General features: G+C 51.5%; 2 protein-coding genes across 2 annotated transcripts in view; one reads left to right on the top strand and one right to left on the bottom strand.

The window, feature by feature from the left end:
* Positions 1-9,029, bottom strand: part of NEMF (nuclear export mediator factor) — a 41,933-nt gene extending 32,904 nt beyond the window's left edge. The window contains exons 1-6 of the mRNA XM_077324131.1: positions 8,830-9,029; positions 7,099-7,167; positions 5,137-5,239; positions 4,453-4,578; positions 2,273-2,421; positions 1,109-1,176 (exon numbers count right to left, since the gene is read on the bottom strand). Of these exons, the coding sequence (XP_077180246.1) occupies positions 1,109-1,176; positions 2,273-2,421; positions 4,453-4,578; positions 5,137-5,239; positions 7,099-7,167; positions 8,830-8,888 (574 nt within the window). The 5' untranslated portion in view covers positions 8,889-9,029. The remainder of the gene's footprint in view (positions 1-1,108; positions 1,177-2,272; positions 2,422-4,452; positions 4,579-5,136; positions 5,240-7,098; positions 7,168-8,829) is intronic.
* Positions 9,030-10,056: 1,027 nt separating this feature from the next.
* Positions 10,057-25,919, top strand: SAV1 (salvador family WW domain containing protein 1). Its single transcript, XM_077324130.1, has 5 exons — positions 10,057-10,206; positions 16,823-17,260; positions 21,271-21,541; positions 22,869-23,012; positions 24,673-25,919. The coding sequence occupies exons 1-5, from the start codon at positions 10,113-10,115 to the stop codon at positions 24,872-24,874; spliced, it is 1,149 nt and encodes a 382-aa protein (XP_077180245.1). The 5' UTR covers positions 10,057-10,112; the 3' UTR covers positions 24,875-25,919.
* The last annotated feature ends 41 nt before the right edge of the window (positions 25,920-25,960 follow it).

The raw sequence follows: 25,960 nt of genomic DNA, 5'->3' as shown, positions 1-25,960 counted from the left end.
GCAGGGGGTGGGACTAGATGGCCTGCATGGCCCCTTCCCACTCTAGGATTCTAGGAGTCTAGTTCAGCAGGGGAAGGGGCTGCCTAAGGAGGTGGGGAGCTCCCCCTCACTGGCCGTCTTCAAGCAGCGGCTGGACAGAGCCTTCCCCTGGATGCTGGAGGCTGATCCTGCACTGAGCAGGGGGTGGGACTAGATGGCCTGCATGGCCCCTTCCCACTCTAGGATTCTAGGAATCTAGTTCAGCAGTGGAAGGGGCTGCCTAAGGAGGTGGGGAGCTCCCCCTCACTGGCCGTCTTCAGGCAGCGGCTGGACAGATCCTTCTCCTGGATGCTTGAGGCTGATCCTGCACTGAGCAGGGGGTGGACTAGATGGCCTGCATGGCCCCTTCCCACTCTGGGATTCTAGGAGTCTAGTTCAGCAGTGGAAGGGGCTGCCTAAGGAGGTGGAGAGCTCCCCCTCACGGGCCGTCTTCAAGCAGCGGCTGGACAGATCCTTCTCCTGGATGCTGGAGGCTGATCCTGCACTGAGCAGGGGGTAGACTAGATGGCCTGCATGGCCCCTTCCCACTCTGGGATTCTAGGAGTCTAGTTCAGCAGTGGAAGGGGCTGCCTAAGGAGGTGGGGAGCTCCCCCTCACTGGCGGTCTTCAAGCAGCGGCTGGACAGATCCTTCTCCTGGATGCTTGAGGCTGATCCTGCATTGAACAGGGGTGGGACTAGATAGCCTGTGTGGCCCCTTCCCACTCTAGGTTTCCATGATTCCATCACTCCCTCCCCTCGAGAACATTGGTCAGGGACAGACCATTCCGGCAGGGGAGAGCGGGTCTCAGTGGCTGCTCCAGGGTTTTGAAATGCCTCCTATCAGCAGAAGACCTGCTCCCTTCTTATCCGCATTATGGAGAATCTGTAAGATGGTATAACCTCAGACAGCTTTAAAAAAAATGTACTGCTGTTTCAGGGGTTATTGAAAACAACTGCAAGGTGTTCTTTCTCTGTTACTGCTTGGATGCAGAACTGGTTCCATTGCTGGAGCTTATTTTTAAACCACCCTGAGACTGTGTTGTGGGGGAAAGGTAGATTAAAAATATTTTAAATAAATCAGATACTTACGAAGGTGGGGATTTAGAACTCTCTTTATCTGTTCTCCTTTAGGTGCCGCAGTTATTATTTCTGTCAGCCTATGAAGGGTGGAAGAAAAAGAACCCACAGCTGACACATGAAAACATTTTACAAGAAAGAGTAGAGCAAAGATTTGGTTTTGTTCCCCATCACATTCATGCCAACATCCGAGGCCTTAAGGCAAATGACTCAAGACGTTCCTAAATTTAGGTTAGATATAGATAGATCCAAGTGGGTAGCCGTGTTGGTCTGAAGCAGCACAATAAAACAGAATCAGAGTCCAGCGGCACCTTGAAGAGCAACAAAGATTTATTCAAGGCGGGAGCTTTTCCAGGACAAGACTCAAAGCACTCCAAACACCTACAATGACATTGTTGTTGTTGTTATGTGCGAAGTCGTGTCCGACCCATCGCGACCCCATGGACAATGATCCTCCAGGCCTTCCTGTCCTCTACCATTCCCCGGAGTCCATTTAAGTTTGCACCTACTGCTTCAGTGACTCCATCCAGCCACCTCATTCTCTGTCGTCCCCTTCTTCTTTTGCCCTCGATCGCTCCCAGCATTAGGCTCTTCTCCAGGGAGTCCTTCCTTCTCATGAGGTGGCCAAAGTATTTGAGTTTCATCTACAGGATCTGGCCTTCTCAGGAGCAGTCAGGGCTGATCTCCTCTAGGACTGACCGGTTTGTTCGCCTTGCAGTCCAAGGGACTCGCAAGAGTCTTCTCCAGCACCAGAGTTCAAAAGCCTCAATTCTTTGACGCTCGGCCTTCCTTATGGTCCAACTTTCACAGCCATACATTGCAACTGGGAAGACCATAGCCTTGACTAAACGCACTTTTGTTGGCAGGGTGATGTCTCTGCTTTTTAGGATGCTCTCTAGATTTGCCATAGCTTTCCTCCCCAGGAGCAAGCGTCTTTTAATTTCTTGCAATGACATAGGCCCCACCATTTCTTTGAAAGTCCCCACCCCCGCCCAAGTCCCTCTGGTGGCTGGGGGGCAGGGCACCTATGGGCGGCTAATGCAAAGGGAACGGGAGGACATCTGGCACATAAAAGCTACATGGAGCAGGAGTGCTGGGCGGATACTGACCCCCCCCCCCCCGCCAGAGTTCTCTGCTTCTTCCCCCCGCCAAGCTCTGCGTGGAGCACAGAGGTACCTTTCCAAACTGGGCAGGGGAGAGGCTGCTTTGGCACAGTCGACCGGGTAGTGCTCCCGAACGGCAAACTTGACATCTTCCGCTTCATCGGTGCGAAATCTCAGGATGTTCAGGATAAGGTATTCGTGGTCAGTAAGAACGATGTTCCCCTGTAAGAAATCCAAGACATTTTTGTCACTGAACTGCAGAATGCAGAACCTTCTAGGCCACTTGAACGCCCAGGTGCCAGTGTGATGTGGTGGTTCAGAATGGCAGCTTCTTACCTGGAGAACTGAGTTTAATTCCCTGCAGCCAGCTGGGGGACCGTAGGCTCATCACAGCCCTGATGGTGCTGTTCTCACAGAATAGTGAAAAGTTATAAAAACTGGTTCTTCTTCTTCTTCGCGTAACTCAGGACTCTGGTTGTTCCCGCACTAATGGCTTTGGCATGGCCAAAGCAATGGATTAGAAGCTCTCCCACCTTCCCTTTCTCTCCCCACAACTGACACCCTGTGAGGGAGGGGAGGCTGAGAGAGCCCTGAGATTACTGAAGAAGAAGAAGAGTTGGTTCTTATATGCCACTTTTCTCTAGCCGAAGGAGTTTCAACATGGCTTACAGTCACCTTTCCATTCCTCTCCCCACAACAGACACCCTGTGAGGGAGGGCAAGCTGAGAGAGCCCTGAGATTACTGAAGAAGAAGAAGAGTTGGTTCTTATATGCCGCTTTTCTCTAGCCACAGGAGTTTCAACATGGCTTACAGTCACCTTTCCATTCCTCTCCCCACAACAGACACCCTGTGAGGGAGGGCAAGCTGAGAGAGCCCTGAGATTACTGAAGAAGAAGAAGAGTTGGTTCTTATATGCTGCTTTTCTCTACCCGAAGGAGTCTCAACATGGCTTACAGTCGCCTTTCCATTCCTCTCCCCACAACACCCTGTGAGGGAGGTGAGACTGAGTAAGCACAGACAGGATTGCTATGTGAGAACAGTTCTAATAGGACTCTGACTAACCCAAGGTCACCCAGCTGGCTGCATTTGGAGGAGGCATGGGGAATCAAATCCAGCTCGCCAAATTAGAAGCTGACACTCTTCAAAATTCCACCAAGCTGGCTCTCAATTTCCTTGGGGGCCTCTTCTTGCATTCTGTCCACGTTTATGAATCATCAGGGTCCAACGCTAACAGTATTTTGAAAGATCACATATGCTAAGCATCCTGGGAGAACCAGAACCCAACAATCGCCGTGAATAATGGCTAGTGTGTATTATCATAAATACAACTGCAGATTAATGAAAAATAAGAATAGCACAACAGCCTATGTGATCCTTTCATGCAAATTTAGGGAAGTCCTCGCCTTGCAATACTGCACAATAACTTCTGTAATAAACTGTAGATGAGAAGATGAAAATCTTAGCTTTGTGTTCCCACAGAAAAGCTTGAATTCCACGACACATTAAAGAGCAAGAATCTTATTCAAGGTATAAGCTGTTGTGTGTATACACACTTCTTGTTCTGCTATTTTAGACCAATATTTCTACCCATTTGAATCTATCTTGCAGAAAAGCTTGTGTGATAAACTGTAGACAAACAGACTAACAATCTGTAGAGAAGCCAACAAATAGCTACTAGATCAGCCTTTTTTACCCTCGAGAAACCCCTGAAACGTTCTTCGGGCTTCAAAAACTCCAGAAGTGGGCGCGATCCTGCAGAATATGGTAGGGAAGCACAGCTGTGGACACACCCACCCGGGGCCCCTCCCCTTCCCACCCCCTCCAGGCCCATCATTGGACATTTTGGGAGGGGTGGGTCAAAACTTATATAGTCATATCACCTCATAACTGTTTAACAAAATTTTAAAATATATTAAAAATTAATTACCTCCCACCCGTTTGGGAAACCCTTCCAGGGCCATCAAGAAACCCCGGGGTGTCCCAAAACCCTGGTTGAGGTAGCCTGATGTAGAAGGTAAAAGCCTGAGTCATAGTTGATCTTCCTTAGAGGTTAGTCTTACTATGACGTCCTCAGAAGTTGTCTCATTTTTTATAGCTAAATGCTTATTCAGGAAGCGAGCTAGTCTTTTCTTAATCGGATGCAAAGCCTTCTGTTCTAACAACAGCCAGAAGGGCGTGGGGTGGGGTAGGGTGGGGGACAGCAGCCACTTCCCCCCCCCAGGTCTTCCACGCACCTTCTCCCCTCCACTTACCCTGTCGTACAGCTCTACGATCAAGTGATAGGCGGCTTCATCGCTCCCAAACTGGAAATCTACAATTCTGTCCACACCGAGTTGCTTCACGCTCACAAGCCTTCGGGTCTTCAGGTGCTTGCGACACTGCGGGGGGTGGGGGGAGCACAGACAGGGGCCCGTCACTGGCAGTCTTCAAGCAAAGGCTGGATACACACTTTTCTTGGATGTTTTAGGATGCTTAGGGCTGATCCTGTGTTGAGCAGAGGGTTGGACTAGATGGCCTGTATGGCCCCTTCCAACTCTATGATTCTATGATTCTAAATCTTCCTCGCCATGCCAGCATCAGCCGTAGACCTGGTGGAAGAGGTCCGTTTTGCAGGCCCTCCCTCCCGACATCCTAGAAATTGAGGGCAGCAGGTTCCGGATGCAGGGGTCCTGCCTGTATGTGTCATGGGAAACTTATAAAAAGGGTGTGTGATATGCCTGGAGATAAGAATGCCTTATTGAACAAGGCAATGCTGGTCATAAAGCTCCCTTCTTAAAAGGAAACCATCGACATGCATAAGTGCTGGCCAGAAGAAGGAGGAAGAACCCTACAGGTTCCCGCCCCTGAGCAGGCCTCTTCCTTGACAGAAGTCAGGACCACAAAGCTTGTCTGAAGCATCCCCGCCACAGAAAAGTCAAGCAAAAGGGTGAACTTACCTTCATCGCAAAGCTAGACGGCATCATGTTCTTCGGCCACTCAAATTCGGTGGAGTGAATCCGAATGCCGGATTCCAGGAGAAGCGTCGCTTTGCAGTCCGGCCTGTTTGGGGGGGGTGACAGAAAGGATCAGGGATGCGGGGAGAGACTTCAGCTGCTCATACTGCATTCTTGTTGCCCAGCCTCTGTCCACTCCCTGCAGTGTTACATTTCCTGCTCAAGGAATGGCAAACTTGGGCTTTAATTAGGCAGAAAGTACACTGCAGTCTCCACATACTCCATGAGAAACAGTTTGCTGTTGGACAGAGGTAGGGGGAGGATTTGAATTCGGGTTGAGAACATAACCTATTTTGTGTCTTCAAGGGAATTCTTCAACATTAACAGTGTCTACGGTGCAGGTTTGGATCATAATTGGATCAAAATAAAGGTTTGGATCTGGGGCCAAGGGACCAAGCCCTGTGAAGATAGGTTGAGGGACTTGGGAATGTTCAGCCTGGAGAAAAGGAGGTTGAGAGGGGACATGATAGCCCTCTTTAAGTAATTGAAAGGTTGTCACTTGGAGGAGGGCAGGATGCTGTTTCTGTTGGCTGCAGAGAGGACACGCAGTAATTGGTTTAAACTACAAGTACAACGATATAGACTAGATATCAGGAAAAAGTTTTTCACAGTCGGAGTAGTTGAGCAATGGAATAGGCTGCCTAAGGAGGTGGTGAGCGCCCCCTCACTGGAAGTCTTCAAGCAAAGGTTGGATGCACACTTTTCTTGGATGATTTAGGATGCTTAGGGCTAATCCTGCGTTGAGCAGGGGGTTGGACTAGATGGCCTGTATGGCCCCTTCCCACTCTATGATTATATAATTTCCAGTTTCCCCCCCTTAACTGCAGTAAAATCAGAGGGGCAGTCTTATGGCTTTAAAGGGGGTCGGAGAGACCCACAAAGACTAGATTTATGAGAATCTCTTGTCCGACCTAGAACACAGAAGGCTTTGGTGAAGTAACACAGGCAGCTTTGCAACAGGTCTTAAAATCTAAGAGCTAGGAGGGACATTGTGACATTTATTTAGGAGCAAAGCTCAGGGTAAGCTAGCACATTCTTACGTGCAGGATTATAGTCACAGGCTACCGTCACAGAAATAAAGCAAAGTTGCTTCACACTACTCCAAGCAGCCTACACAGGAGGGAAAACCACACTTGGTCTTGTTGCAGGTCCAAGAGCAGAGCTGCACAGGTGGGTAAAATATAAACTGAAACAGATACTAGTTTAGAGAGGGGCTGTGGCTCAATGGCAGAGCATCTGCTTGGTTCAGTCCCCAGGTAAAGATCAGGTAGTAGGTAGAAAACCTTTGCTTAAGACCCTGGAGAGCTACTGCCAGTCTGAATAGACAATACTGGACTAAGCTTCATGACTTCACTGGCAGTCTTCAAGCAAAGGTTGGATACACACTTTTCTTGGATGCTTTAGGATGCTTAGGGCTGATCCTGCGTTGAGCAGGGGGCTGGACTAGATGGCCTGTATGGCCCCTTCCAACTCTATGATTCTATGATTCTAGTTCAGCAGTGGAATGGGCTGCCTAAGGAGGTGGTGAGCTCCCCCTCACTGGCCGTCTTCAAACAAAGGTTGGATACACACTTTTCTTGGATGCTTTAGGATGCTCAGGGCTGATCCTGCGTTGAGCAGGGGGTTGGACTAGATGGCCTGTATGGCCCCTTCCAACTCTATGATTCTATGATTCTATGAGTACTTTCAAAAAGAAATCCTACTTATTCATTCCCCCCCCCCAGACATACTGCAAGCCTTTGCACTTGGCCTGTTTTTTCATGGCCACGAGTCTGCCACAAATGTGCTCATTTTTAATCTGTTCTCTCATTCATCATTATTTGGGCCGCCTACGCTATCTTGCTGAAAAGATGAAGACATTTGAAAACATTGGAAACTGAACAAACAAGAAAATTCAACTCTTACTTCTGAAGACGGATGAGATAAGTCTTATTATCCACATCATAAATGTTGTTCACTCTCATTCCCAAGAGGCTGCATAGGCAAACAAGACAAAATGTCAGGCAACTTTCAACACATTATCTCAGCTTATGGTCTTCTCTTCGTAGTTACAGTTTCAGTATTTCTAAATTACGCTTTTGATGTTGATAACATGACTGTTTTGACTGTCTGATGTGATCTGTTTTTACACTGTCAGAAAACACTTCAACGTAAATTTCCAGCTTTACTGGTTCTATGTAGACCACCCCCAAGACATCAAAGTGAGGGGTGGAATATCAACTGAATAAATAAATAGCTAAATAAAACTTTGAGAATGCCATCTGTCGTCTCTACATAAAGTCAGGAAAGAACGCTGCACAGAATTCTGTGTCGATTTTATAAACTGAACCAAGAACTCGCTTAACAAATAGATTTGTGTCCAGCGGCACCTTAAGAGATTAAAAAGATTTTGGGGTATAAGCTTTTGAGAGTCACAGCACCCTTCATCAGGCACTTTCAAGAGCTGTGACTCCCAAAGGTGTATGCTTTGACAATTTTGTTGGTCTCAAATCCAGCTCTTCTGCTACCCTCTGAAACTCTCCCCACAGATGTTTGCTATAGGGACAGCTGTCCAGACTTGTAGTGCAAGGGTAGTCAACCTGTGATCCTCCAGATGTCCATGGACTACAATTCCCATGAGCCCCTGCCAGCGAATGCTGGCAGGGGCTCATGGGAATTGTAGTCCATGGACATCTGGAGGACCACAGGTTGACTACCCCTGTTGTAGTGGGTAAGAGAGGACGGTAATCTTGTGGGGAATTCAAAAGCTGAGACTTTGGGGGGAAATGCAAAAAGCAGTGTGTTTCAGGCCACCTTAAAAATTAACAAATGCATTAAAGCATCGACTGCTGTAGCATCAGCCACTTTGTCAGGTTCATGATATGGTCGCTCAAGCTGGACACCCAATCTAAATATGAGTATACCGGGGTGAGAAGAGAGTCAAGTCTGCAAACAACAAAACAGAGAGTAGAATAGGGATATTGCAGAAGCTCCTGTGCTGCCAAAAATGTTGTTAAGTTTTCAAGCTGTGATGGGCCTCTGAAGAAGTAAACTATGACTCAGAAAGCTCCTTTTTCCTGCCACAAATTTTGTTAGTTTGCAAGCTGCTGAAGAATTCAGCTATGACTCACGAAAGCTCACACACACACACACCACAAACTTTGTGAGTCTTTAAGGTACTACTGGGCTCTTGCTCTTTTCTACTGCTGCAGAGGAACACAGCTGCCCATTTTGATCTACATTTGATCTATATTCATATCTACATCTTGCTCTATATTCTTCACACATCTGAAAGCTATCTATTTCCTGAAGTACTGAAAAGTGACTCGGGACAGCTCTTCCCCTGCCACAGATTTCGTTAGTTTTTAAGGTGCTCTTGCTCTTTTCTACATCGTAAACGTTTACAAACAGATGAAAGAACTGAATGGCATTAGCATGTGCAGAGAAATAAATAACCGGTATCTCTATTAAGCCCTGGGGGTAGCTACTTCCCGGGACAGTTTGCAACCCTCTGCCACCCCAGCCAGCAGCAGCCAGCCACCTAAACAGCATGCAAAAAGTGGGGGCCGGTCGGCCACGGCTCCCTTCCCCCACCCAGGAAGGGGCGTGGCCTCAGTCCACGAGGGGGCGTGGCTACCTGCCTGCCAAGAGTCCTACCTGAGGCGGAGCTCAGCTATCACCGCCCGGATATCGACGGTGCTGAAACGGGTTTTCATGGCGGAGAGGAGGCCGGCCGGCTCCCCGGTGAACGAGTCCCCTCAGTCAGTCGGTCAGGCAAGAAAGCCGTCGGCCGCCCCCTCCGACATCCGGATGCCAGCCCTGACAGACGCAAGGCAGGCAACACGCATGCGCGGCTACGGCGACGCAGCAAGACCAAAACTCTTCTGCTCAGGAGCGCGGGGCGCCTCCCGGGGAACCAATAGGATGGTCAGGAGCGAAACCCCGCCTCTCTCCCGCAGCAGGAGCTCTCGGGCTCCCCCTGCCGGAAGCCATGGGAACAGCAGCAGCAACAGCAGCGACTTCCCGGGCAGGGAGGGGGGAGGTAAACGGAGAATATTTGCTGGGGCTCAAGCCAACCGGGCCTCAGACCCACATGCCAACCTCCAGGTGAGGGCGGGAGATCTCCCGGGATTACAACTGATGTCCAGACAGCATACAATCGCTTGCTGTTTATGTAGTCCAGACATTGATCCCCCTTCTCCTGGAGAACTCTGGCTGCTTTCATGGGGACCCACGTGCTCCGAGGAGATCCCTCTTGCTCGGGATTGCCAACCTCCAGGTGGGGGCTGAAGATCTCCCGGGAATGCAACTGGTGTCCAGACTGCATACAATCGCTTGCTATTTATTTATTCCAGGCACTGATTCCCCTTCCCTTTCCTCTCCCCACCCCCCTGTGAGGGAGGTGGGGCGGAGAGAGCTCTGACAGAGCTGCTCATTCACAACAGCTCTAAGTGAGTCTAGCTCTTCACCATGGCACCAAGCTGGTTCACTCCTTGAATAAAACTTTGTTGGACATCATGGTGTCCCAGGATTCAATCTCTGCATCATCCATGGCAGGGGTAGGCGAACGGCGGCCCTCCAGATGTCCATGGACTACAATTCCCATGAGCCCCTGCCAGTTGGCAGGGGCTCATGGGAATTGTATTCCATGGACATCTGGAGGGCCGCCGTTTGCCTACCCCTGATCCAGGGGGTGGACTAGATGGCCTCCAGGCGCCGGCCGGGAGGGGGCGCGCGCGAGCGGCAGTTAGAACTTGGCGCGAGGTCCTCCGGCCGCTGGGGGGCGCTGCTGCGGCGCCCCGTCTTCCGCCGCCCTGGCCGCCCCACAATGCCCCGCGGCGGGCTGGTCAGCCAATCGGCGTGCCGGGTGGGCGCTGCTCGGCGGGCGGGGGCGCGTATGGCGCGGGGCGGGGGCGCGGGGGGGCGCCGGGGGGGCTGAGATGCTTTCGCGGCGGAAGACGCGCGCCGAGCTCTCCAAGCCGGGCGAGGTGCAGGGCAAGTACGTCATCAAGGAGACCAGCCCGCTGCTCCGCAGTGAGTCCCCCCGCCCCCGCCCCCGCCCCGCCCCCCTCACGACAGCCCTGCCAGGTGGGCTCCGGCGGGAGGGGAGGGCGGCCCCGGCGGGGGAACCGTGTCAAGAGGGACACGGGGTCGTGTGTGTGTGTGTCCCCCTCCAATTGCGTTCCTTATGCCTTAAATGTCGTCTCAAGGGACTCAGGGCGGGTTGTAGTAGAAGAGGAGGAGCAGGAGGAGGAGGGCTGGGCTTTAGGCGCAGCTTTTGACTGCTCGGGGGAGGCTTGCCTTCCTCTCCCCGCACCAGGCACCCTGGGAGGTAGGCTGGGCTGAGAGAGCTCGGAGAGAACTGCTCTGTGACAACAGCTCTGAGACAGTTGTGACTGGACCGAGGTCATCCGGCTGGCTGCGTGTGACGGAAGAACAACAGTTCCTGTTTTTTATATCCCGCTAAAGGGGTCTCAAAGTGGGTTACATTCGCCTTCCCTTCCACTCCCCACAGCGGACAGACACCCTGTGAGGGAGGGGAGGCTGAGAGAGCTCTGAGAGAACTGCTGTCCAGAAGAGCTCCAACAGCACTGTGACTAGCCAAAGGTCACCCAGTTGCCTGCGTGTGGAGGAAGAAGAGTTGGTTTTTATATCCAGCTTTTCATTACCCAAAGGAGTCTCAAAGCAGCTTACAATCACCTTCCTTTCCCTACACTTCCTTTTCCTGTGAAGTAGGAGGGGCTGAGAGAGCTCTGAGAGAATTGGTCAGTGAAAACAGCACTATCAGGGCTGTGACAAGCCCAAGGTCACCCAACTAGTTTTATGTGGTGGAGGAGTCGGGCATCAAATCCAGGTCTCCTGATTAACTTAATCACTACACTATGTTGACTTTCAAGAAGAAGTCTTATTTTTCTTACTATTATTTATTGAATTTATATACTGTTTCCCTGGCGGGCCAGCTCAGGGCGGTGCACAATATCAAGTAGAACTTTAGTATAAATAATAATAACATGAAAGCCATCTAAAACCATATCTATAACTAAGAGCAACATTGATTACATCAATGGTTTTTATACCCCGCTTTTCACTACCTAAAGGAGTCCCAAAGTGGTTTACAAAAATCTTTCCCTTCCTCTCCCCACAACAACCCTGTAAGGTGGGTAGGGCTGAGGGAGCTCTGAGAGAACTGAGACCGGCTGGAAAGGAGGACTGAGGAATCCAACCCAGGTCTCCAGATTAGAGGCCACTGCCTTTAACCATGTCTCCATGCCGGATTCTCATCACAATTAAGTTTGACTTGGGAGGGGGCTTAGAGAATGTTTTCTTTTGGAGGATGGCAGGGAGGAAATTTGTTGAGAAGGACCAGGCAGGAGGGGATGGGAGTAGACTATTGACTGTGCTGGACTGAGGGCATCTTCATGCGTTGGGGAGGTCATGGGGTGTAGCTCGATGGAAGGGCCTCTGCTTGGACTGCAGAAGGTCCCAGGTTCAATCCACAGCATCTGTATTTAAAAGGAACAGGTAGTAGGAGATGGGAGAGACCTTGATCTGAAACCCTGGTGTAGAAGTAGGGCCACCTGCTTAGCATGCAGAAGGTCCCACTGGCTCTGATCCCCGGCATCTCCAGCTAAAAACTGACATGGAAGTCCTGAGATGCTGGAAAGCAGTTGTCAGTCATAGTGGACAATACCGACTTTGATACACCAAGGGTCTGACTTGGTATAACGGAAGTTCATGTGCATACAGTGTGCTTCATTTCTAGCTGTCTGAATTTGAACCCAGAGCAGATTCAGAGCAAAAAAAAAAAAGCTCTTCTGGGCATATTTTTTATTTTAAGCTGATTCCTCTGGATGGAGCTCTCTTTCTGAGCTGAGATTCAATGATCAAAGAACCTAGGTAGGGAATAAAACATCTGTGGACCTCTTGATCGAGAGGCAATTTACATTGTTAACCTCTCTGACGGACTCCAGGTGGATTAGACATTCATTTATTCATTGTTAATTTTATTTATATACTGCCCTCTCTTGTGGCTCTGGGAGGTTTACATTGAAAACTTTCAATATGTGGTACAGCATAACATTTTGATTTGGGATACATAACATTTTTTAACGGTGAGAACGGTTTGGAACAGTGAGAACTGATAACGTAATGCAGAACAGGATGTTTCGGTATTACTGGCCTGATTTAACATTCAGCAATGAATATTTGGTTCCGTTCTGTTGCACTGTGGATTTATTCTTCTTTTGATTGATGGTGCGAGGAGCCTTTGGACTCTGGTTAGTGGCAGATTCTTTTGCCTCGACCGAAAACCTGGTAGAAGAGCTCCATTTTGCAGGCCCCGCAGAGTTTTCTTATGTCCAGCAGGGCTCTGAGGCTGTCTCGGAGCTCATTCCAGCAGGTGAAGGCCATGATGGAGAAAGCCCTGGCCCTGGTTGAGGTCAGGCGAGCTTCTCTGGGCCAGGGATCACCAGCTTGTTGATGTTAGTGGAACGTAGTGCTCTCGGGGTGGGGGGAGCATAGGTAGTGAATTTTCTTTAAGAAAACTGGAAAAAAAAGGCATAGGACTGAGGTACAAAGCATAGAACGAGCAGTATAGGGGTTCGCTCCCCCGTCCCCTCGGAATTCGAACCAGGCACTAGCGTTGCATGCCCCAGCACTTGTGTACTTGAAGTGGCCGGAGCACACAACCCTACCAGGCACAGTTCAAAGGAGTCAAAATATCGAAATAACCATTTGGCCATCCAGAACAACAGGTCTGGGAACTATGGGAGACTAACACAAGGGAGGAGGAATGTGGAGGACAGATAGGGAGCCATAAAACATAGCGGCAGGAAATGACCTTGGGGTGTCAGGTCAAAGCATCTGTGTGACATCAGGGCAAGACAGGTCAAAGCAACACCTTAGCAGGCAACAGAATCAAATCATTCTTTATGATTTAGGATGCTTTAGGATGCTTAGGGCTGATCCTGCGTAGAGCAGGGGGTTGGACTAGATGGCCTGTATGGCCCCTTCCAACTCTATGATTCTATGATTCATTGAAACAGAATAAAATCATGGCAGAAAACCTGGGAATTCTGGCACTGCATCCTTATTCCAGGCTCGGCTTTTTCTTCCCACGGCGGAGACTGCTTGCCCTTTGCCCCAGAAGGATCTATCCTCTTGAAGCTATGAGCCCTCTGACCCTTGCCTGCTGCTTTCTTTCTTGCCTGCCAGCTGTGGTCCTTTTTCATGGCCACCCTCTGAGTTGCCTGCCTCTGCCTTTAACAGCTTCCTCTCGGCTACACCCACTTCCTGGCTTTCTTCCTATTCCACAAGTTGGCTGCGTCCCACAAGCACATCCTCTCCCTGATGACTTCGGAGGGCCTCTTTTGACCCACCCTTAGCTGCGTTGGTTCCTTTGAAACATGGGGCTAGGGGAGAGTTTTACGGATACTGCGGACCTCCCGAAAGACAAATACATGGTTTCTAGATCAAATCAAAGCCTGAAGTCACCCTCAAAGCGAAAATAACCAAGCACAGGGCCACATTATGAGAAAATATAACTCACTGGAAAAGATAATCACTCTACAAAAAGTCAAAGGAAAAGAGAAAGATTAGATTAACTGAATCAATGAAGCCACAGCCCTCAGTTTGCAAAACCTGATCGTGGCTGTGAATGCTAGGACATTTTGGAGGTCTTTGATTCATGACAATGTTGTTAGCTGTTCAATCGTGCCCAACTCTTGGCGATCCTATGGCTCAGCTCTTTCCATGTATTCTGATCTTGTACCCTGTGTCTTGGCACAGACACACATGTTCACACAGCTGTGCACTTGAAGCACTACTCCTTTTAAGGTAAAGGTAAAGGTATCCCCTGTGCAAGCACCGAGTCATGTCTGACCCTTGGGGTGACGCCCTCTAGCGTTTTCATGGCAGACTCAATACGGGGTGGTTTGCCAGTGCCTTCCCCAGTCATTACCGTTTACCCCCCAGCAAGCTGGGTACTCATTTTACCGACCTCGGAAGGATGGAAGGCTGAGTCAACCTTGAGCCGGCTGCTGGGATTGAACTCCCAGCCTCATGAGCAAAGCTTTCAGACGGCTGCCTTACCACTCTGCGCCACAAGAGGCTCATACTACTCCTTTTATAGCCCCTCTTTCTCCATTATTTCTGAGATGCGGCATTATGTGACAGTCTTTCAGTAGTGCTGCGTATGGATGGGCAGAATGCAGCTCATGTCAGTTGTTGTTTGTGGTCCCTTTAAAGGGCTTATGCAGAAAGTTCAAAAAACTGCTGGGCTACAGCGAGCAGCCTGCTCCCTGCTGCTCAGCTGTTTTGGACTGTCTTGTGCAGTCCCCTTAAAGCTTAAAGTGTACAAGACTCTCAGCTGTTTCAGAATATCTTATGTCATTTCTTCCCTGCTGCTGAGCCATTTTTGCGGCTTTCATGGGGAACAGAAAGCAGGGGTTTAAAGAGATGTAGTTCCATTAAACCCCTGCTTTCTTCTCTGTCCGTGAACACCCACAAACAGCTTTAAAGGTTTATGGAAGTTTGTGACTAGAACTGGGTTTCATGAATACCTGGGGTTCTTGGTGGCTCTGGGAGGGTTTCCTGAATGGGTAGGAGTTAATTATTCATATACTAGGGGCAAAGCCCATTGTATTCAGGAATACAACAGGTGCTATATTGGGGGTGGGTGGGGGAGAACTCTGTGGAGGGTCTCCCCCTCCCCCCAGGACCTGGAAAGCCTGCAGGCAACTGTTGAGAACTCACCAGTAGGGGCAGCTCTCACGCAGCAGGGATCTGCAGCCTCCGAGCCTCGGGGGGGTCAGGGGGGGGGACAGAAGGTGATTGTCTGGCCGGTGGACAGACAGGCAAGCCGGTGGGAGAAGGAGGAGAAGGCACTCAGGGGCGGGACAGCCACCCTGAGTGGGTGTTAAGCGCTGAGTGGCACTTAAGCCATGAGACCAGCTCCTCCTCCGAAGCCTTTCCAGAAATACATTACGTGGAACACATTTCTTAAATTGGCTAAAATATTGAGTGATATGACCATATATGGTCATGCCAACCCCCTCTCAAAATGGCCAGCGATGGGCCTGGAGGGGGTGGGAAGGGGAGGGGCCTGGCTAGGCGTGTCCACAGCTCTGCTTCCCAACCATATTCTGCATGACTGTGCCTCTTTGGTGATTTCTCGAAGCCTGAAGAAGGTTTCAAGGGCTTCTCAATGGTAGAAAAGTTGAGAAACGCTGGACTAGAATCGTGAACAGTGCAAAAGGTGACGAATTTTGGTTCAGTACACGTCCATCTCGCATGCTGTGTGTCAGCCATGACCCCCATTGCTTCAAGCAGTAGCCCCTCATTTGCTGTATATTTCATTATATGCTTGGCTCTTCCGTTTTACCCACAGTGGTGGTGGTGGAGGTGACGGAAAGTGCCAGGTAATACCCCGCTTATGGTGGCCCCTTGGGGCCTGCGAGGCAAGAGATGAGCAGGGGTAGTTCTGCCTCTGTGTGTTAAGCAGAGAGCCAGTTTGGTGTAGTGGTTAGCAGCATGGACTTCTAATCTGGCATGCCAGGTTCGATTCTGCGCTCCCCCACATGCAACCAGCTGGGTGACCTTGGGCTCGCCATGGCACTGATAAGACTGTTCTGACCGAGCAGTGATATCAGGGCTCTCTCAGCCTCACCCACCCCACAGGGTGTCTGTTGTGGGGAGAGGAATGGGAAGGCGACTGTAAGCCGCTTTGAGCCTCCTTCGGGTAGGGAAAAGCGGCATCTAAGAACCAACTCTTCTTCTTCTTCTTCAGTAATCTCAGGGCTCTTTCAGCCTCCCCTCCCTCCCAGGGTGTCTGTTGTGGGGAGAGGAATGGGAAGGTGACTGTAAGCCACTTTGAGCCTCCTTCGGGTAGAGAAAAGCGGCATATAAGAACCAACTCTTCTTCTTCTTCATTTATATCAGGGCTCTCTCAGCCTCACCCACCTCACAGGGTGTCTGTTGTGGGGAGAGGAAAGGGAAGGGGATTGTAAGCCGCTTTGAGACTCCTTCGGGTAGAGAAAAGTGGCATATAAGAACCAACTCTTCTTCTTCTTCTTCAATGTTATATAATGTTCAGTGTAAACCACCCAGAGCCACAAAGAATGAGCAGTATAGAAATCCAAATAAATAAATAAACAAACAAGCACCATGAAATGGCTTCCTGCAGCTGATGACCTAAGGGCAGGAAAAAGAAACAAGGGAATCCAGGGGAGGGAAATAAATCCCCAAAAATAAAAAAGGGGGGACAAACAATGAGAAGCCACAAGGAGCCGGGGGGGAGGGGGTAGATAACAAGGCTGGGGAGAGAGGAAGAGACTGAGGAAAAGAAAGGGGGGGGGAAATAAAAATAAACGCCAATCCCCAAAAGTAAACAGGTTGGCTCCCCAGCCTAAAAAACAGATGGGAAAAGTATGGCGGGTCCAAACGAAAAACGCACACTCCCTGATCAGTGCACCTGCATGCAATCCTGCCTATGGGTTCCTTCTCTTTTCTGGTGAACTAAAGATGGGCAAGTGGAGAGCTCTGGTGGCCTCCTGCCTCCACAAGGGGGACCTCTGGGACCACGTCAACATCAAATCAAAGAGACGGTGGCATCTGCGGAAACGTTTGACCTGACCGCAATCCTCTGTTGCAGATCTTATGCCTTCTTTCATCCGCCACGGTCCAACCATTCCAAGACGCACGGATATCTGCCTCCCGGAGCCGAGCCCTTCCGCCTACCCGGCTGGTGGGGATGGAGCCGTTTCCAGGAACCAGAGCTTCCTCCGGACTCCCGTCCAGCGGCCGCCTCACGAGGTCATGAGGCGGGAGAGCAACCGGCTCTCTGCCCCTTCCTTCCTCGCCCGGGGCGAGGTCCCCCGAGAATACGGCCCGTCGTCCCAGCCCTTCCTGGCAGAAGCCAACTTGGCCACGGAAAACGGGGACGCCGGATCCCGTTACTATTACGACCCTTTTTACAACGGCCAGCGGCGGCACCCGCTGGGAGAGCCCGCCCAGGAGGAGTATCGATACTATGAACAGAACAATGACCTCTTCCAAAGGATGTCGCAGAATCAGGGGCGGCCCCCGGCAGGCAAGTGGGGATTGTCATGCTCTGCATTTGCAGTTCCAACAGATGCACATCATTGTGGGGCTAGAAGGGACTTTGGTGCCTACAGCACCTCTTCTTGGTTTATGTCAGGGGTAGTCAAACTGCGGCCCTCCAGATGTCCATGGACTACAATTCCCAGGAGCCCCTGCCAGCATTCGCCGGCGAATGCTGGCAGGGGCTCCTGGGAATTGTAGTCCATGGACATCTGGAGGTCCGCAGTTTGACTACCCCTGGTTTATGTAGTGCAGGAGACCCCATGGTCACCATGGTGCCAGCCAGGAATTTGTAGGAAGTAGGGTGGGGGCATGGGGGGTCTTTTGCCCAGCAAGGCTTCTGTTTAGCCCTTGGCTGTGCAGATTTTTAAAGACATTCCTTTGGCAGTAGCTGCCACCACCGCACAAGGGTCTTTCAACGTTTCACTGAAGGTAATCTGTGGCAGCCATTTTGCAGCTGGCTCCGCCCCCTTCGGCAGCCATTTTGTGCCTGTGCCGTATTAGAATTCCAAAGGTTTTAGCAGGCTGAAAAAATATATAAGGACCCCTGATGGAGCCCGGAGAAAAATACAGAGCTGCCTTGTATCAAGTCAGGACTTTGGTTCTCCATAGCCGAATCTCGAGAGGAAGGGAGGTAGCTGGCTCAGATTGCATTCCGGGGCCCCTTCCCCTCTCTGCAGCCAACTTGAGGCAAAATGGCGGCAGCGAGGTGGTTGTTGGGGAGCCTTTTTCCTTCCCGTGGTGCAACTTCAGGGCGATATTTGCAGCCGTCTGGGGCAGAAGCGAAAGGGAAAGAGAGCTAGGGGTCAGTGAGGGTGCCTTACAGGTGGGCAGAGCCAGGGGACACCTTTAGCTTTCTGCCAGGTACACCGAGGAGGGGAGGAAGAAGGTCACGGGGGAAAATATCAGCAGCTGCCTAGATGATATAGAAAGAGAGAAGAGGCTTGTCATAGAAGTGTGACCGGCCTTGGGTGAGACGGGATTCCAGGTCTCGCTGTTTCCCGCGGCTGTCTTGTGTTCGCACACCGGAGTGTTCTCGACAGCGAGGGATCTCTGGGGCAGATATCATGGAAACGCTGAGCTTCCTCAAAACACAGCGGTGTCCCACAGATGAGTAGAGGGCGTTCGGCCTTTTCCCACCCTGCTTCTCCTGCGATGACTCTGCAGTGCAGTTAGCCATCTGTTGTGTATCACAGAGAGAAAGAGAGAGAGAAATATATATAAATCTGCAGGCAAGAATGTCAAGACTTCAGGAGTTGCTGACCTCGAGCCTGAGGCTGTTTTGACAGAGATCCTTTTATTGCATCAGGCGGCTTCTTAGAAGGAAGAGCCGATTCCCAGGAAATGAGAGGCTGCTAAGCTCTGGGGCAGAGTAAACATCTGGACATTTCACCGCGCAGGCTTTCTTTCTGGCTGGTTCCAGGAATGCTGTTGCATGTGCAGCAGGGCTCCCCACGTGGTGCCCGCTGAGTGATCCTTAGAAAGTGGGCGGGCCTGGGGGGGTGGGCTTGTCGCTCAGCATGGGTTCCGATTGGCTACTGAAGAGCTCATGGCCTAGGCCAGGGGTAGTCAAACTGCGGCCCTCCAGATGTCCATGGACTACAATTCCCAGGAGCCCCCTGCCAGCGAATGCTGGCAGGGGGCTCCTGGGAATTGTAGTCCATGGACATCTGGAGGGCCGCAGTTTGACTACCCCTGGCCTAGGCAGATTAACATCATTGTTTCAGGGGAAAGGTCTGTAGGCCTCTTGGGGTGCCCCGAAAAGTTTCTAAAATGTCATGTAGTTATAAAAGGACCCATATATTTATTAATAATACAAATTTAAATTCCAAACATTCAAAGGCTCTGTGTGTGGCCTCAGATAAAATCAGATCCTGGATACATATTGGTGTCTCAACGCCACTGGCCAGACGTGCTTTGGCGTTGGCACCCGGGGAGATCATCTAGTCTAACCCCCCCAGGCAAAAAACCACCAGGATCCCTGGGCTGTCCTGGCCTGGAGGAGACTTCCTCCCTGACCCCAAAGTGGCCGAGGGCCCTTGTGTCATCTTTCAGTCGAGAGCCAGCGTGGTGTAGCAGTTAAGAACAGAGGTTTCTAATCCAGCAAGCCGGGTTTGATTTCCTGCTCCTCCACATGCAGCCAGCTGAGCAACCTTGGGCTAGTCAGAGTCCTGTTAGATCTGTTCTCACAAGGCAGTCCTGTCAGAACTCCCTCAGTGCTACTTCCTCCCTCACAGGGTCTGTGTCGTGGGGAGAGGAAGGGAAGGCGATTGGAAGCTGCTTTGAGATCCCTTTGGGCAGTGGGGTATGGAAACCGGTTCTTCTTCTCACCTCACTGAAGATGCCCCAGCAGAGGCAATAGTCTGAAACAGAGAGGGCCAGTCTGGAGAAAAGGAGGTTGAGAGGGGACATGATAGCCCTCTTTAAGTATTTGAAAGGTTGTCACTTGGAGGAGGGCAGGATGCTGTTTCCGTTGGCTGCAGAGGAAAGGACACGCAGTAATGGGTTTAAACTTCAAGTACAACGATATAGGCTAGATATCAGGAAAAAGTTTTTCACAGTCAGAGTAGTTCAGCAGTGGAATAGGCTGCCTAAGGAGGTGGTGAGCTCCCCCTCATTGGCAGTCTTCAAGCAAAGGCTGGATACACACTTTTCTTGGATGCTTTAGGATGCTTAGGGCCAATCCTGCGTTGAGCAGGGGGTTGGACTAGATGGCCTGTATGGCCCCTTCCAACTCTATGATTCTATGATTCTATGAAACAGATGGCCAGGCTCAGTCAAACATTTAGCCGGCCCCTGATGGGTGCAAGAATCCAGCTTCAATTCTGCCTGTTTAAGCTCAGATGTTCCCAGCATCACAAAAGCCTCAAAAAGGACTTTAGGGAGGGGGGGGGAATAGGCTTTTCCCGCCCCATGCGATTCTTGCCACTGTCCGATCAAGAGGGATTTGAAACTCAGTCGAGTCCTCTTCTGGCCTGTAAGTTTCCAACTGCCCTGGCGTTTTGGAGGCACCCATACCTCTAGCTGAGGCCTGTGCAACTCTTGGGGGCGTCTCTTTCTTGCATGTAAAATAAACCTGAGGTCTCTCTGTGGTTGAAAAAAGCCCTCCACGCCTTTGACCTTTGTCTCATTACTCCTCACTGTGGCTTGCCTGTCCTGTGCCCAGTTCTTTGGGTCCTGGCTTTTGGCAGCAGTGAGGTCATAAGTCTGGCTCCTGCTCTTCCTGTTCCATGGGTCAGAGCCAGGGTCTCGTAGGACAAGGCTTGCTTTGCATGCAGAAGTTCCATGGTGTCTCTAGTGCAGGCCGAACTGTGGTTCTCCAGTTCACCTCCCATCCCTCAGTGGCGATCAGCCATTCCCTGGGTCTGCAAGGAAGGGACACAAGAGACAAACTCTGGCACATCCCACCCACTCACCATCTGCCTAAGTTCATGAAATCAGCACCAGGGGCTATGGCACACTGGTAGAGCATCTGTTTGGCATGTAGAAGGTCCCAGGTTGAATCTCCAGTTAGAAAGAGCAGGCAGCAGGTGATGGGGAAGACTTCTGCCTGACAGCTGTGGACAGTCAGAGGAGACAATCAGGACCTCAGTGGATCAAGGGTCAGATTCAGTGTCATTTGGGGAGGGGCTGTGACTCAGTGGAAGAGCCTGTGCTTGGCATGCAGAAGGTCCCAGGTTCAATCCCCGGCATCTCCAGTTAAGAGGACCAGGCAGGAGGGGATGGGAAAGACCTTGGCCTGAGACCCTGGCTCAGTGGCAGAGCCTCTGCTTGGCAGGCAGAAGGTCCCAGGTTCAATCCCCGGCATCTCCAGTTAAAAGGACCAGGCAGGAGGGGTGGGAAAGACCTTGCCCGGAGACCCTGGAGGGACACCGCCGGTCGAGGTAGACAAAGCTGACGGTCGTGAGGGACTCCAAAAGACGAAGGGCCTGAGAGGAATGGGGGAAGTCCTGTAGCAAGACAGTTTGCATTGCTGATCCCTCGCTTGACCTTTTCCAGGCATTGGCAGGATAGCTGCGACATCGTTAGGGAACCTGACCAGCCACAGTTCCGAAGACCTGCCCCTCCCTCCCGGCTGGTCAGTGGACTGGACACTCCGGGGAAGGAAATACTACATTGACCACAACACGAACACGACTCACTGGAGCCACCCGCTCGAGCGCGAGGGACTGCCGCCGGGATGGGAGCGCGTGGAGTCCGCCGAGTTCGGGGTCTACTACGTCGACCACATCAACAAGAGGGCCCAGTACAAGCACCCCTGTGCCCCCAGGTAGGGCACGCTGCTGCATGCGGGAAGCCCGAGGAGTGTTTCTCTGCCGGGCCCTCTGGAGCAGGGGGAGTCAACCTGTGGCCCTCCAGATGTTCATGGACTACAATTCCCATGAGCCCCTGCCAGCAAATGCTGGCAGGGGCTCATGGGAATTGTAGCCCATGAACATCTGGAGGACCACAGGTTGACTACCCCTGCTCTGGAGGAACGGGCCTGGCTCCTGACAAAGAGGCCAAAAAGCCGTCCTTTCTCCCGCCAGCTGTTGAAGCCAGGCATCTGCTCTGTTAGGGCTGTGGCAGAAGGGCAGCCAGCCGCTTCATGCAAAGGAATGCTTTAGGATGCTCTGGGCTGATCCTGCGTTGAGCAGGGGGTGGGACTAGATGGCCTGTGTGGCCCCTTCCAACTCTATGATTCTGTGATTCTATGATTCATTTCCTACCATTGCTCATGGGGGGGCACAATCCCAGCATGGCAGAGGGAGAGACATGTAATGTACCGGTTCATTGGCTTATTCCAGGCTTTCTCAACCAGGGTTGTGTGAAACCCCGGGATTTCTGGACAGCCCTGGAAGAATATTCTGAATGGGTGGGAATTAATTAATTTTTTATATCCATTTTGAAATTTGTTAAACATTTATGACCATGTATGGGCACGTCGACCTGCCCTACCATCCCAAAATGGCCAGTAATGGGCCTGGAGGGGGGCCCAGGTGAGACCCAGCATGGTGTCATGGTTAGGAGTGCGGACTTCTAATCTGGCGAGCCGGGTTTGATTCCCCGCTCCTCCTCCACATGCAGCCAGCTGGGTGACCTTGGGCTTGCCACAACCCTGATAAAGCTGTTCAAGCAGGAATCTCGGGGCTCTCTGAGCCTCCCCTCCCTCAAAGGGTGTCTGTTGTGGGGAGAGGAAAGGGAAGGCGACTGGAAGCCACTTTGAGACTCCTTCGGGTAGGGAAAAGCGGCATATAAGAACCAACTCTTCTTCTTCTTCAGTAATCTCAGGGCTCTCTCAGCCTCACCCACCTCACAGGGTGTCTGTTGTGGGGAGAGGAAAGGGAAGGCGATTGGAAGCTGCTTTGAGCCTCCTTCGGGTAGAAAAAAGCGGCATATAAGAACCAACTCTTCTTCTTCTTCTTCAGTATTATCAGGGCTCTCAGCCTCCCCTCCCTCACAGGGTGTCTGTTGTGGGGAGAGGAAAGGGAAGGCGAATGGAAGCCGCTTTGAGACTCCTTCGGGTAGAGAAAAGCGGCATCTAAGAACCAACTCTTCTCCTTCTACCTGTCGCTGCTAACTGCCAAGCTAACTGGCTCTGCTCTTGACCCGTGCAGCGTTCCCCGCTACGACCAGCCCCCTCCCGTGACGTATCAGCCGCAGCAGAGCGAGAGAAGCCAGCCCATCCTCGTGCCGGCCAATCCCTACCACACCGCGGAGATTCCGGACTGGCTGCAGGTCTACGCCAGGGCGCCTGTCAAGTGAGCGTCCATCTCTTGCATGCTGATATCGCGTAGTTCTGCTGGGAACCTTCATGCACCCAGCAGAGAACGGCTCATTTGCTGCAAATGTACCTCGGGGTGGTCGTTCTGCGGGAGAACCACCAGACTCGAATCCAATGGCGCCTAAAGAGGCCAACAAAAGCTTCCGGATGTGAGGTTTCGAGATTCCAATGGAGGAATCTCGTTTGACTCTTGAAAACTCATACCTGAATATCTCATTGGGCTCTAAGGTGCCTCCTGGGTTCAATTCTGACTGGCTGTGAATTGCAAATTGGTGTTTTTTGGTGGGAAGAACTTGAGTGCTGGAGGCTGATCCTGCCTTGAGCAGGGTGTTGGGCTACGTGGCCTGTATGGCCCCTTCCAACTCTACGGTGAGAGAGGTTCTTAAAAACGGAGGCAGTTGGCTTTATGTACGGCCAAGTTTGCTTGAATTTTCTCCCAGCCTTGTGCTGTGTTTTTCATTTTTGTTGTTGATGTGCTTCATTTTATGTGGTTTATTTATTTAAAACATTTATGAGCCACCTCCCCATTGGTGCTTGAGGCAGTTTACAAACCAAGATAAAACACAGAAAAATCAACGACATTCGAAAGATAGAATAAAATTTAAAATCGCCAATCAGGACTTGCTACTAAGCGTAACCAAATTTGCTCCTCAATAAAGCTGCCTTCGGCTGCCTGCTGAGGACTGGAAGTTTGTCCCGTCATCATGGGGCTGCCACCGAACAGGCCCTGCCTCGTGTCCCCACTGAAAGAGATTCTTTGTTTGGTTGGACAGTGAGGAGGGCCTCCTCCTGAAATCTTAATTCCCAGGCAGGAACCCAGGCTGTCAGCTGTCTTGAGCTCCCGAAGGAAGAAAGGTGGCTAAAATGTGTTAAATACATACATTTTGAACCAAAAGTCCTGTTGGCTGGTTGTCCAAGTTACCCCTCAAGGCCATGTTCCCCTTTTAGAAGCCAGTGTCCTAATAACCGAATAAAGAACAGAGCTGGTTGTGGCTGGTTTTGCCGTAGGAACACAAGGGCTGTTTGTGGAGGGGCCATGGCTCAGTAGCCGTGCCTCTGCTCGGCATGCAGAAGGATGTTATTGTTATCGGATCTTATTGTTATTTTATAGTTTTAGGGGACGGGGTTATGTAAGCCGCCTCGAGCCTTCGGGGGGGAGGCGGGGTATAAATATAAATATAATAATAATAATAAAAGGTCCCTGGTTCAGTAAATAAATAATAAATGTTAGGAAGGAGCCATGGCTCAGTCACAGAGCCTCTGCTCGGCATGTGGAAGGTCCCCGGTTCAATCCCCAGCATCTCCATTTGAAAGGGCAGGCAGCAGGTGATGGGAAAGACTCAGCTTGATAGACCATTGAGCTGGCTTAGCAGAAGCCGCTTCCTGACTTCATATTTATTAGGGAAAGGCTTGGCTCCGCAGTTGAGCCTCGGCTTGGCACGCAGACGGTCCCCAACTCAATCCCCGGCATCTCCAGCCCAAAGGCTTGAAGCAGCAGGCGACGGGAGAGACCTCGGCTTCTGAAATGGAAGAGCCGCTGCCGGTCAGAGCAGGCGATGCTGACTCGGCCAGACGGAGGGTCTGGTTCGCGCGCCGGGCAGCAGTGACGCCCTTTCCCCTCTCCCCCCCCCCCACAGGTACGACCACATCCTGAAGTGGGAGCTCTTCCAGCTGGCCGACCTGGATACCTACCAGGGGATGCTGAAGCTGCTCTTCATGAAGGAGCTGGAGCGGATCGTGAAGCTGTACGAGGCCTACCGCCAGGCCCTGCTCTCGGAGCTGGAGAGCCGCAAGCAGCGGCAGCAGTGGTACGCCCAGCAGCACAGCAAGAACTTCTGAACTCGGCACCGGCCGCCCGGACCCCGCGGCCACCCCGCCCGGGGAAAAGGCGGCAAAGCAGCGCTTTGGCCGAAGAGGCCGCCCCTTTTGGTCTGGCACCTTTTGTAATTAATCTTCTTTGTGCATCATGGTTCTTGAATCCAAAAGAGGTTCGTTAACGTTGTATAACAAAGTTAGTTTCTTATTCCACGCTGGAGTGTAGGGCGGGGGGGGGAGGGGGGGTCTTTTGAGCAACCAGCTGTACCTTCAGAGACACAGAATATATTTTTCATAACGTGCCGGAAATGTCCCGAACGGAGAAGGGCGTCTTCAGGAGCTCCCGGCTCCGTGTGCGCGGCTGGTTCTCCTCGTGCTCCTCCCGTGTCAAGGGGCGAGAGACCGCCCCGATGTGGTGGGGAAACTGTAGCATTTATCCCTTTTCGAGGAAGTGGAACAAGGTTTTCCGCTGCACGGAAGCACTTCCCAGGCGCCCGCCTTTCTTCGGCGGGGCTTGTCCCGCGGCCTCTGCAGGGCCGTCAGAGCTGACGGCGCAGAGACCAGCACAAAACCGTCAGTTGCCTTCGTTCTCCTTGCTGCCCATGGCGGGAGCCGGCCTGCAGACAGGGGCGCTCAGTTGGGGCCTGGTGGAGGACCGAACTCCCTCTCCCTTGGGGGTGGAGAAGGGGAAAAGCCTTCAGACCAGTCAGGGATGAGGCAGCAAGGAGCTTCTTTCTCTCTCTTTCTCTCTTTCTCTCTTTTTTACAAAAGCATCCTAGAGGACCATTGCCTTTGAGGCTCAGGCCTCCTCGTCAAGGGAATAGACGCATCTCCCATCCCTTGTTTAGTAGCCGCCCGTAGTATAGAGCATGGGTCGTCAACCTGTGGCCCTCCAGATGTCCATGGACTACAATTCCCATGAGCCCCTGCCAGCGAACGCTGGCAGGGGCTCGTGGGAATTGTAGTCCATGAACATCTGGAGGACCACAGGTTGACTACCCCTGGTATAGAGTGTAGCATCCCTCCCCGGTCAATCTCAGAAAGTGAATAAACTTTGAGTTTGTTTAAACGCAGGCGTGTCTGTGATCTTGCCGGGATAAAATTTCTTGG

The sequence above is a fragment of the Paroedura picta genome, chromosome 2 (assembly GCF_049243985.1).
Source record: "Paroedura picta isolate Pp20150507F chromosome 2, Ppicta_v3.0, whole genome shotgun sequence".
NCBI classification, from domain to species: Eukaryota; Metazoa; Chordata; class Lepidosauria; order Squamata; family Gekkonidae; genus Paroedura; species Paroedura picta.
Note: the sequence above shows the minus strand (reverse complement) of the source record. Positions and strands in the feature narration are given on the sequence as shown.

Bases quoted from the DNA above. Each gene is read 5' to 3' on its own strand.
- SAV1 (XM_077324130.1), top strand. From the start codon at position 10,113: ATGCTTTCGCGGCGGAAGACGCGCGCCGAGCTCTCCAAGCCGGGCGAG. The intron at 21,542-22,868 runs GTAGGGCACGCT...TGACCCGTGCAG, and splicing joins AAGCACCCCTGTGCCCCCAG to CGTTCCCCGCTACGACCAGC. The intron at 23,013-24,672 runs GTGAGCGTCCAT...CCCCCCCCACAG, and splicing joins TACGCCAGGGCGCCTGTCAA to GTACGACCACATCCTGAAGT.